Source organism: Rhagoletis zephyria, unplaced genomic scaffold, assembly GCF_001687245.7.
Source record: "Rhagoletis zephyria isolate East Lansing unplaced genomic scaffold, Rhagoletis_zephyria_1.1 Rzeph_scaffold_07324, whole genome shotgun sequence".
In the NCBI taxonomy this organism is placed as follows: Eukaryota; Metazoa; Arthropoda; class Insecta; order Diptera; family Tephritidae; genus Rhagoletis; species Rhagoletis zephyria.
Window position 1 is genome coordinate 5,505 of NW_016164407.1, and position 11,273 is coordinate 16,777.

The following is an 11,273-nucleotide window of genomic DNA, read 5'->3' on the forward strand; positions in this document are numbered from 1 at the left end:
CTTGAGTCCATGCAACTCCTTTCAACATGCTCGTGAACATTGCATCGAAACTTACCCCAGCAGTTTTTTGTATGTCTAGCGAGAGGTACAAATTCAGAGTTTCATCGAGGTTCATACAGTGATTCCAGCAAATGACCAGGTGTTGATTTTTTAAAAATAAGTATTCACAATGTGTTTCAAGCTATTTTTTTTGTTATTTTTCTATAAAAATACCGCCCAGCTGTGATTATTGACTTGTTGAAATTTTATTTTATAAGAAGTTCATACTTTTATGGAAAGAAGTGCAAAAATCAGTCACAAAAAAATAAAAAAAAAAAAATCAACGGGAATTTTTAGCCGTTTGAAACTGTGATTTATATGGTTTTGGTTAAAGAAAAATAACAAAAAAAAAAGCTCGAAAAACCAACTCGTGGTCACTTGTTTGAGTCACCGTATGCACATAAATCCGAATGCTTAGCCAAAAGTAGCAATTCGATGCCCAGGCTATAGGCTGCTAATATCTTGAGCGATTTTAGTTGTTCACGAGTAAAAAATAGAAATAGTTTTCGTTATTAAATTTTTAACTTCTTAATAGTATTTATACAGGTTATTTTTAGCAGTGGCTACAACAAATTAACAAACCATAAGGAATACAACGAAAGCTATGTAAAACTAACACATGTTCATACATATCTATGTACATGTTATATAAACAACAATGCACCCACTCTGCCCAGTGAATCAGAGCAGGGATTTTGCTTTACTTAATGACGAATATGTAGAATCAATTTGGCTGGTTGTATTTGTGTTTGTGATTGAGGTTGTGGTCGTGAGCGAGTTAGTTTAGCTGGCTTCGGTAGCGGACCCGAACCCGGCCGGCGTAGCTTAGCTGGTGCTGGACGCCGTCTGGGACGAAAAGCCACTAACCGTTCTGTACGTGGCAGCGTAAAAACGGTTTGTGGGAAGATGACGCGTGGATCGATGATCGATGCGGTTTGTGGTACATCCACGGCAGCTGGTGGTGGTGGTGGTCCATATTCCTCAGCCGGTGTGCCAGGTGGGCCATAAGTAGATGCAGGAGCAGCTGGTGGTGGTCCGTAGGATGGTTCTGGTTCAGGAAGGGGTTCCTCTGCCGGTGGTCCGTAAGTTTGGTCTGGTGGGCCGTATGTTTGATCTGGTGGCCCGTAGGTCTGGTCTGGTGGCCCATAAGTCTCATCTGGTGGACCGTATGTCTGGTCTGGTGGCCCATAAGTCCCTTCGGGCGGGCCATAATTTGGCTCTGGTAACTCAAATGCTGGCTCTGGTTTGAAACCTGATGGTGGATAAGGTGCTGGATCGGCTGGCGCTGAGGGTGCTGATTCTTGTCGCGCCAAAAATGGCAATGGCCGATTGTTGGCCGGTCCTGGGAATCGCAAACGTGAACGTGGCGGCTCGGCATGGCACAAAGCGGCTATCAAGAAGCCAACTGCGGCGAGAGTGTAAAATATTTTGGACATTATTTCCAAACCACCGGATCCTTTCGATTAATTAGTGACTATGCTGCTGCCGCTGTTCTGCTGTCCAAGACCGTTAGAAGTGAACTACTGTTGAGTTCGCATCAGCGTGTCTATTAAATAGGCGCCAACGAACACTGCCTTTCGGCTGGCTTTCCTTGACTAGAGTCGATGTGACGTTGGAAAAACGGTTGTTATGAACGCATTACGGCTTTGTTACTGACCTCCGGCACGGTGCTTGGGTGCGTGTAAGTGTTAGGGCTAAATGTTTGGTATTAACTCATTTCTTTGGGCTTTAAGTACATGCTTATGCCTTAAGTGGTGTGTGTAGCTATATACGCATTATTTAAACTTGTAGATGTAACAAAATAAAGCAAAAACCCAAAATTTCCAATGAGTCCATTGCGTCTGCTCGCCAGCGGTCACTCATGCTGTATGACAAATTTGGCGTTGCTGCTCGACGTGATTGTGGTGTTAAATTGATTTTACAGCTGACCACGTCCGCTTTGGCTGGTCGCTTCTGCTTCGTGTGAGCTGCTGTCGAAGAATAGAACGTGTTAGCAACTAAAATTAAGAATGTGATTGTAAACTATAAAAATTGCGTAATGGTTATTAAGTACTAATGGACATTATTATTACAGTGATTGCTGTGACATAATTTCGGCTGTTGATGCTTTAAAATTACAAGTACATATACATGCATATACATATGCTATCAACAATTTATTAAAGGCTTTTGATTTGGTGAAATTATCGATTATATACACAACAAGGTTTGTCCAACGAATATGAAGTCCAGATTGTCAAACTAATAAAACTTGTTAATTCAATCAAAATCAAATTATCAATTNATATACACAACAAGGTTTGTCCAACGAATATGAAGTCCAGATTGTCAAACCAATAAAACTTGTTAATTCAATGAAAAGCAAATTATAATTAGGATTCTTGCTTGGAGGTCTTAATTAGTAATATCCTAAATTAACTCGAGTATACTTTAGACAAAACTTCTGATTGCCTTTTCCTTCCGTTTACTGCGCACCATTGATTCACTCGATTTAACATTTTAAATTTCTTTCACACGATAGCTCCTGTTTATAGTTGTAATTATTTACTCGTATCTTTTACGCTTTGTTATATATTTTTGTAAACACACTTTTACCGTTAATCTTTGCGTTACTCAAAGCATACAATGCACCTCTGTATGAGACAACAAACACACGCACACACAGGCACGCACGCGCGCAATTGGAAACGCAGACTAATCCATCAAAGTGAACTACACCTTTGCAACTCACCTCATAAATACTCTGGACATGTGTATGACCAACAACTCTTTTCTTGTCGTAGTAGTAATATGTATTAAGTAGTTCCACTCCGTTGCGGGCATCATTTCCAACGTCAATTGGCTTGTAAGGGCGTATCCTCCCATATCCTGCTGCACTCCATGGCTGGCGCTCTGTCTGTCGGCTGTCTGTTTAGTTTGTAGTGCAAGTTGTACTACAATCTTGTTTGGCTGTAGCTGCTCCTCTTGTTATTTTTGTTGTTGTTACCGCTGTTGTAACGTGTTGTATGGCGCTTGTTGCGATATTTTCCGCATATCCTTCTGCATACTGCGCAAGTGTTTGTGAACAAGCACCGACACCGACACCGATACCGACACCGACACCGACACCGCTACCAACGCCTCCCACATCAGACCTCTGGGGCTTCTCAAAGCTCTGACAGCTTTGCTTAGTCGGCCAAGTAGACGATGATGTTGTTGGCTAATGTTGAATTTATTTGCCGCTTTATAGTGCATTATTCACCGATTTTTAGTAACGGCACTTCCTTTTGCCTTTGTTGATGTGTGCCACGTTGCATCGTGCATTTTGCTAAGAATGGCAATTGTCTGGAAGCGAAAGGAGAAAAACTGTTATTTGATTGTTTGTATTGAATTTCTTGAGTTAGGTTGTAAGCTCAATGGAGTTGTGGCTAATGCAATGCTTTCGACACAAACAATTTGTAGGGTTGCTGTAATAAAACGGCTATAGAAAGAGCTAACGTATGAAAACCGGATATTTTACAGAGAAAAATACTAAGAACTAAAAAACACTTCATGTCGGTTGTGTGCAAAATTCATCTTTCATCTGATTGTGTGCTGAGAAATATTAACGTTGATATTTTTCTACTTTTCATGCAATCTTTTTTCACTCTTTACTGCAGCTGAAGAGAATTTTTATTGCATTTTAAGTAAAAATACCTTATTCGAAGGATATACTACACATGTATGTATGTATGTATGTATGTATGCATATATGACGAACTTAATATTCTTAAGTAGACTTATCATCTATGTATGTATGTATGTATGTGTTTATACGCAACATTAGCTTCCTTACAATCACGCTAATGCCCTCATCCTTGGCCACATAAAGTATTAGCTGAAAGGAATTTTTATGATTGTTGTGCACATTTGATGGATTGGCTGGTTGAAATTCGAGTGCAAGCAAATGTAAACGATTTAGTAGAAGTTTTTTTAAGTGTAGTGAATGAATGAATACATCGCACGTTTTATAATAAAGAGATGTAACTCAAAATTTACGTTTTTGGAGATTTCATTAGGCAATTCATTAGCTTGATGAGTAGAATATGTTCAGTCTAACAGATAACCAAACTTCCCAAATATGGCGAAGATATGCATCTTTGCATCTGTCTTTTTGTATACAAACTGTATGAATTGATAAAACTTTGATTGCATTTTCGCAAAAACTTGAAATTTTGAAATACTTCGTTATATCTATTATTAAACGTGCGACATACATATGTATGTACATACATATATGAATACACAATAGAAGGCACAGGCTATAGGCCAGTATGCAGCTCTCAAGAAAACGGTCAAGAAAAAAATCGCCATTATTTCGTGTGAGTTTCCCGGAAATTTTGGCATCTGATACGTCACAGCCTGTTGCCTCACTCTTTCCTCAAGAAATAAGGCAACGGGCATATATTTCTATTGAAAACATCGGTTACCTTGAGATCGGGCGAGTAGTTTTTGAGATACGCATATATCATATAAGTGGGCGTGGCAGCGCCGTTTGCCTAAAATTTCTTGAAAAACACTTTTTTGTAAAAGAGCAATTGCTTATATCAATTTTAAATAAATATTGATGAAGTCCTTAGCCGGTGCGCACAAATAATGTAAATTCAAGGCCGTATTTAAGAAAAGTCGACTAAATTCGACACTTTTTATCCGATGGTAATAGATAAGGTATCAGTTAATTTAAAAATAGATTTAATTTTAGATAGTACAATAAATTCTGAAATTGTAGAAATTATCGATGATCAAAGCTTAAAAAATTTAGAGAAATATAAAAATCCCAACAAGCCTAGTCCGACAATAGATTATTATGTACGATTTTAAAGGCCTATATGTTCTCTTCTCACACCATATTCGATATTTGAAATGGAGTCAAAAATAGTGGTTCAAAAACTCGTAAATCAACAAAATCCTATATTCTGACCTAAATCGACAGGTCGCGACCTCTAATTGGCCCTTAAAAAATCTATAAAAATAGGCAATAATATTTTTCGTAAAACGAATAAAATTAGGGGATAGAGTCTTTAAATTTCCAAAAAAAGCATTTTCGATGGGCACTCGAATGTATATGTTTCGAATGAAAAAAAAAAATCATCATGAAAGTAATAAACTTTTCGAATTTGCATTAACAAACTCGACTCCAGCACCACCTAGCGGGTCAATTTTTCCATCATGGAGGTAGCACACGTTTTGAATATGAACGAAATCGGTTTATAAATAAGACCTTTATAAATTATTCATCCCCAGGGCCACGAATTTTCTGGTAGCCTACAATAGGATCATATATGCAAGTTTAAATCTTTGAAAATTTGACTGCAATCGATCCAGTAGTTTTTGAGTTAAGTCCGAACAACGAAAACGGCTATTATTTTATATGTATAGATTGAAATAATTGACTTACCTTACTTTAACCACCTCCAAGCGGACTTGAACCTGCGATCTCAGAACCAGAAGCAGTAGTCTTTACGCGACGCCACAGCCAGGAAAGAAATTAGCTGCGTTTTAGCTTTGCCTTTGGCATTCTTTCAATTATACTCTGATTGCTGCTTTTATCCAGTGCCTTCCACCAGATCAGCGCTCCATAGGTTAAAATCGGTCGGATGACTGTAGTGTACATAGCGTAAATGATATGGGGTGACAGCCCCCAGTTTTTCCCGAAAGCCCTTTTACGGGTATAGTACGCCGCTTGACCCTTCTTTGATCGTTCCTCGCCTCGGAGGAAAGGTTCACACTTGACTCGTCCAGCTTTGGTAAGGAGAATTCCGGAATTTTTGGCTTCCTTGTGAACAAGAAAAGTTCGATTTTAGAAGGGTGTACTCCAAGCCCATTTTGTTTCGCCCAGTTTAAACACTGTCCAGCTTAACAATTGTTGGCAAGACATCAGTATAGCCAAGTTATTAGCGTAGGCAACTACCTTTGCTCACCTGACGTAAAAGCTTTCTAATAGTTTATTCAGCACCAAGATGCACAGCAGAGGTGATAAGATAAGGGTGGATTGTCTGCCTGGTGACAAGCAACTAGCAAGTTTGCCATTTTGATTCCACAACTTGTGCAACCTACAACCATTCGGCCGCTTTAATAAATTTCAGTTCGTCGTGCAGAGAGGCAGCCGCACTCTGAAATATTCTGCAGGAATGGCTTCTACCTGAGAGTCTTTAGCCCAATCCTTGCGAGGGCTGGACACTCGAACAGGAAGTGTTCGACTGCACACTGCTGAAAATTTGTAGGAATCGCTCATTCCTAAGAAAGCTTTGGTTTTAAGTGGGTCGTAGGACACCCAGAACTGCCGGGTAATCCTGCCAGATCTTGTGCAGTTCCACCTCTGCATGGTCTTCGAGTCAAAAATTTTTGTAATTTTTGTCTTAATATCCCTGACCGAGGCGCCCATATCCAAGTGTGGAGCCGCTCCTTGCTAGTTCATCCGCTGCCTATGCCCATCCATATTAGGGTAAATATGTATTGATTAGTAGTTAGATGTAATTGATTAGAAAAATATGCCAGTTCTCTCCCATTTAAATTCATCCACTAGTTGAAATCTAACAGAAGTAGAAGAGAGTGGTAGAACGCCGGGGGGAGGGGAGGGGGGATGGGGTTTGCGGGTTTAACCCCCTATTTAGTTACAGTTTTTCAAAAAACTATGCAACAATAAATTTCATGAAATTTTCCTCTCACACAATAATGTGACTCGACTTTGAGATACATGTTAAGGCGCTTATGTTCGCTTATCCTACTACCGATGTGCCGTTACCTACTAATACGTATGAAAGAAGAAACAAAAATAAATCGAAACCACATTCTCATCGACGCAATATCTACATTAAAGAACTTTGCCTTGCCTTTATTTCTGCTTAGTCCGAAACTTTCATCATTTGCGCCATTTCACATGCCTTCAGCAATTTTACCGCTAATTGAATACAACCTTGATCATTTGACCGTTTATGCTATTCAGAGTAGGGAAGGATATTCGCTTGCCGCTGAATATATACAATATATTATATTTGTTATTTCGGTCATTCATTCCGTTAACGCTTGCCATTTCTGGTGTGTTTATGTTGCACACCGTAAGTGAATTGGCAAAATCTTTGCTAAGTTGGTCACGTATTTAATGTCGGTTTCACACACTTCAACACGTGCGACTTTTATGCCTTTCATCTTGGCCGAAAATGACCAACAGAGCATTCAGAATTTGAACGGTGTATGGGAGTGAGTATGTAAGGTGGAATTGATTGGGGAAGGCTGCTTGGGGTGAGTGCCTGCGGAATTGTGAAACGAAGGCGGTTGCTGTACGTTCTTTGGCCCACACGCCCTAGGCATAGGGCTTAGATGTATGTATACCTCCATAGAGGACGGCCAGTAAGCAGTGTTGCCATACGTCAAGATTTATCTTGAAAATGAAGATTTTTCTTCAAAAAAATATTTTTTAAAAAGCAAAATTTTACACTGAAAATATCTTCAAAATGAAGAATTTTGTGTATGATGTAAAATTTTTAAAGTTTAAGTTAAAATTGTTAAATTATTTATATTATCCTAGTTACATCATTGTAAGCAGCAAATGAAGGAAGAAGAAAAATAAAATATGAGATCCCCTACAATATTATCTGCCTTCTTCTCTCGCACAGTAAAACATATACTCTAGTGCAGAGTTAGTGAGTGGAGGAATAGAACAAACGGTCTTTTGTTTACCCTCTAGTTTAAATGACAACAATGGAAATTTACAAGTAAACTGCCATGTAAGCTGATGAGTTTACGTAGATAAATGTATAACGAGAAAAAAGGAGCGGTAAGCTTTATAAAATAATATCCGTGTAAAATTATCAATAAAAAATCGAATTAAAAAACTCAAAATTATATGGAACTTTGTCGAATTTTCTTAATTTTTGTACAAAGATTGAAGTCTGGACGTATATGGTTTTTGATAGATGACGAGCTATTTTTTCATAAAAAAGAACAAGTAATTTATAAACAAAAAACACAAGCGACTTCAATTCTCATATAAAAATTGTTCGTCAATTGTCGCGTCCCTATTTATATTTTCGCCAGTGCATATTTACATATGTAAACTGTGCTACAAATTTTGTGATGACATGAGGCAATATTCATTTTAAGTTTAAGTTGTTATAAAGAGGACTTTATAATTTGAAATTGGCAATTTTTTCAACCAACATAATAAGGGCTATTTACAGCCGTAAAGCCAATATCGAATTTCTTTAAAGGTATTTTTGAATGAAGATTTTTTGGGATCGAAAAGATTTTTTTATAGCTTTAAAATCTCATTTTGAAGATTTTTTCGAGAAAAAACATTAAGATATTTAGGGGGCCGTCTCTGGCAACACTGGCAGTAAGTAGCAATGCGTGAGCGAAGGTTGCAAAAGTCTAATTAAGGGTCAAATAAAAGCTGCCACAGATGTTGCAAATTGTTCTGCTAAATATGCGTTGGACATTAAAAGACCATTGTGACCAGTGCGCGCAAACACACCTATGTACACTAGATTTACATACACTTTGTGATTTTAAAAAAAAAAAAAAAAAAAAATCCGATTTTAGCTGTTTTACATTTGTTTGGTTCGTTTTAAATTCTCCTCATGCAAATTAATTCAGCAGCTACTTTTGCTAATGCGATTTATTCCGACGTTTTGTCATAGGTGCGCTTTTGTTGTTGTTGCTGTTGCAGCGCCTTAAAGAACTGCTAGTATGAACGGCAGTAAAGCTGTAGTAAAAGCAAATCGAGCAAATGGTGGCCGCCACAATCTTCTTCATTCACATGCAAATTTTCCTTGCAGTACTCGGGGATGTTTTTTATGCATAAAGGTTTTAAAAACGCATTTGTTCAAATGCCGCACAGATTGTGTGTGAAGCATACGAACATAGATTTCTGCGACGTAATCTTGCGTTCTTCGCTACAACAAAAGGCGGAGCCGACTTGTACTAGCATTCGCAGTACTTTCGTTATTTTTCCAATAAAATGTTATTGTAATGTTCTTGTGCCCAAGGAATGCTCGCTAGTCTATATGCAAGCTTAGGCAGGATGCCTTCTGCGAGTCATTCATAACCATTAGACATTATTGCCCTCTTATGCAAAGGAGGTAAGCACATCATTTTAGTAAGCAATGACTAAAATTGAGGAAAGTATATACCACAAGGCTACCTCTGATGGCCGGAAAATAAGTAAAAATAAGTATTTATCACCACAATACTTCGGGATTCAGGATCAAATCTGAATCTGTCTGCATTACGAGTTCGCAATTGGATTATGGCTGCTTCGTTCTGACAGAAACCAGGCTAATATTAACCTTTTTGTTGCGGAGTTCTTTATCTCCAGTACTCTTTGAGGTTTTTCGCAAAGATACGAGATTTTGCTAAAACTGGTGTTTGTAGGGGTAGTGTAAGGGTACTGATTAGCTGCATACAGATATCTTCGAGCTTCTTTTTCCTTTCCTTTCTAATAGGCTATTAAAACGAAATAGGCTTATATTCTAGGAAAGCATATTTTTTTACAATATTCTTGAACCATTTTACGATTTGCAACTTCTTAAACAAACTACATATCAAATATTGCCGTTTGAGCAGTGCATACCAAAAAAAAAGAAGAAAATAGATGCTAAGCGTCTTAAGTTGCATACTCTTAGGCAGTTCAATAGCCAACTCTGCAAATGCAAAGAAAACAAAAGATTTAATTTTAAAAATTATTGAAATTTATTTTCTAAAAAAATATTGTCTACCAAAATTTAAACAAAATTTAACTAACATTGCAACCGAATTCCCATTTATCCAAACGCGTGCACTCTTACATATGTTTGTAATGTCACCATTCAGCACTTACAGAATTTACCAGCCGGTGTAGCGCGCGGCGAACGGGAACCCTTGTGGCTGTGCCTGCTGTTGCGCACGCTGTAGTAATTGAAATTTTGCTGGCCTTACACGACGCTGCTTAATTAAATGCGCTGGTACAGGCAAGTCAGCTGGCGCACGGCGTCTACCTTGTGGGAAACGTTGGAAAACTAAACGCGCTGGCTGTTGTGCTGCCTTGTTGTCGGCTTCATCGTTAGTGCCCTGTGCGTCGAATGAGTTGCTGACCGCAATGACGCTACCATCATCGGCGACGGCGACGAAAATCTCCTCGCCCTCTTCCTCAGCGGGCTCCTCCTCCTTGTGTTGATCTCTTACTTCCGGTTGCGGTTCACTTGGCTGCTGCTCATCCACTGTGGCCTCCTCTTCGTCAACTTCTAAATCCACATCGCGTGCAGTGACACTTTGCTCTGGTGGTAAGTAGGTGTTCTCAGGCGGACCGTAAACAGCATCTGGTGTCACAGCGGCTGCTGTTGGCGGTCCGTAGGTGCTGTGCGGTGCTGGCGGACCGTAAGTAGCTTCCGGCTGTGTTGGCGGGCCATAGGTGCTATCCGGGGGCAAGTAGGTCACATCTGGCTTGTTTGTTGATGATGGCGGCAAGTCGAAGGGAATTTCAGGTGTCACACCGGCGGCTGGATAGCCAGTAGGTGCGGGTGGCGCAGGAGCAGGCACTGCCTGTTGGCGCGCAAGGAAACGGCCACGAGCGACACTAGGACGGCGCGCAGCTATGCGGAAACGCGTCGGCGCTTCGGCGGCGCAGAGCGTGGCCAGCAATAGAAGAGCGATGAGTGGTTTGAACATTGTGAAGTGGTTTCGTTTTTTGTTTGTGCACCGAACTTGGCTGCCTGCGGTGAAGTTCCAAGTTTCAGCCGCGACGTTGCTGCTGTGTCTGTCGCTGCGAATTGATTTGGTTTTAGCTTTTATACTAAATACTTGTATTTTAGCGCACAGGTATATTGGTTCTATATTCTCGTAATACGGCTAGCGCGGCTTAAATTATCATATCTTACTATATATTAACTATAATTTAACCGCGTGCTGCCTTTGGGCTCTTGATTACGCGTTTCATGCCGAAAACATTATTTTTGGCATATGAATGTAATCTTTTATTTATTTTTTTTTTATTTGCGCTTTCGACGCTGGCTGCGCTTAATGTTATTTACGTGACGTATGTATGCCCAAATTAATTATGTATGCTGTCCCCACACTCATAATGTTATTGTTCACACACAGGCGCTGGGTTGTTGGACAAGCATACATATATTTTCCCTTCGGCTGCTCGCTGCTTTGCTTGCCGATTTTTTTTTTTTGCTTTATTCTTCTTATTATTGCGCTGTGATAATGCAATGCATGTATTTTGTATGCTTGGGGGA

The 11,273-nt window shown here is 39.5% G+C and overlaps 2 protein-coding genes across 4 annotated transcripts; both read right to left on the reverse strand.

The window, feature by feature from the left end:
* Positions 1 to 422: 422 nt before the first annotated feature.
* On the reverse strand, positions 423 to 3,357 carry LOC108374090 (extensin-like). Of its 3 annotated transcripts, none has more exons than XM_017630057.1 (2): positions 2,771 to 3,357; positions 423 to 2,006 (listed from the first exon to the last, which is right to left on the reverse strand). In XM_017630057.1, exon 2 carries the CDS (start codon positions 1,473 to 1,475, stop codon positions 744 to 746), a length of 732 nt encoding a protein of 243 aa, XP_017485546.1. In that variant the 5' UTR covers positions 1,476 to 2,006; positions 2,771 to 3,357; the 3' UTR covers positions 423 to 743. The 3 variants fall into 3 exon arrangements, with proteins under 3 accessions (XP_017485546.1, XP_017485547.1, XP_017485549.1); XM_017630058.1 differs by having other exon boundaries at positions 423 to 2,009; XM_017630060.1 differs by lacking the exon at positions 2,771 to 3,357 and adding an exon at positions 2,515 to 2,548 and having other exon boundaries at positions 423 to 2,009.
* Positions 3,358 to 9,879: 6,522 nt separating this feature from the next.
* Positions 9,880 to 10,853, reverse strand: LOC108374089 (DNA translocase FtsK 1-like). The gene has a single exon (XM_017630056.1). It carries the CDS (start codon positions 10,699 to 10,701, stop codon positions 9,880 to 9,882), a length of 822 nt encoding a protein of 273 aa, XP_017485545.1. The 5' UTR covers positions 10,702 to 10,853.
* Between the last annotated feature and the right edge of the window lie 420 nt (positions 10,854 to 11,273).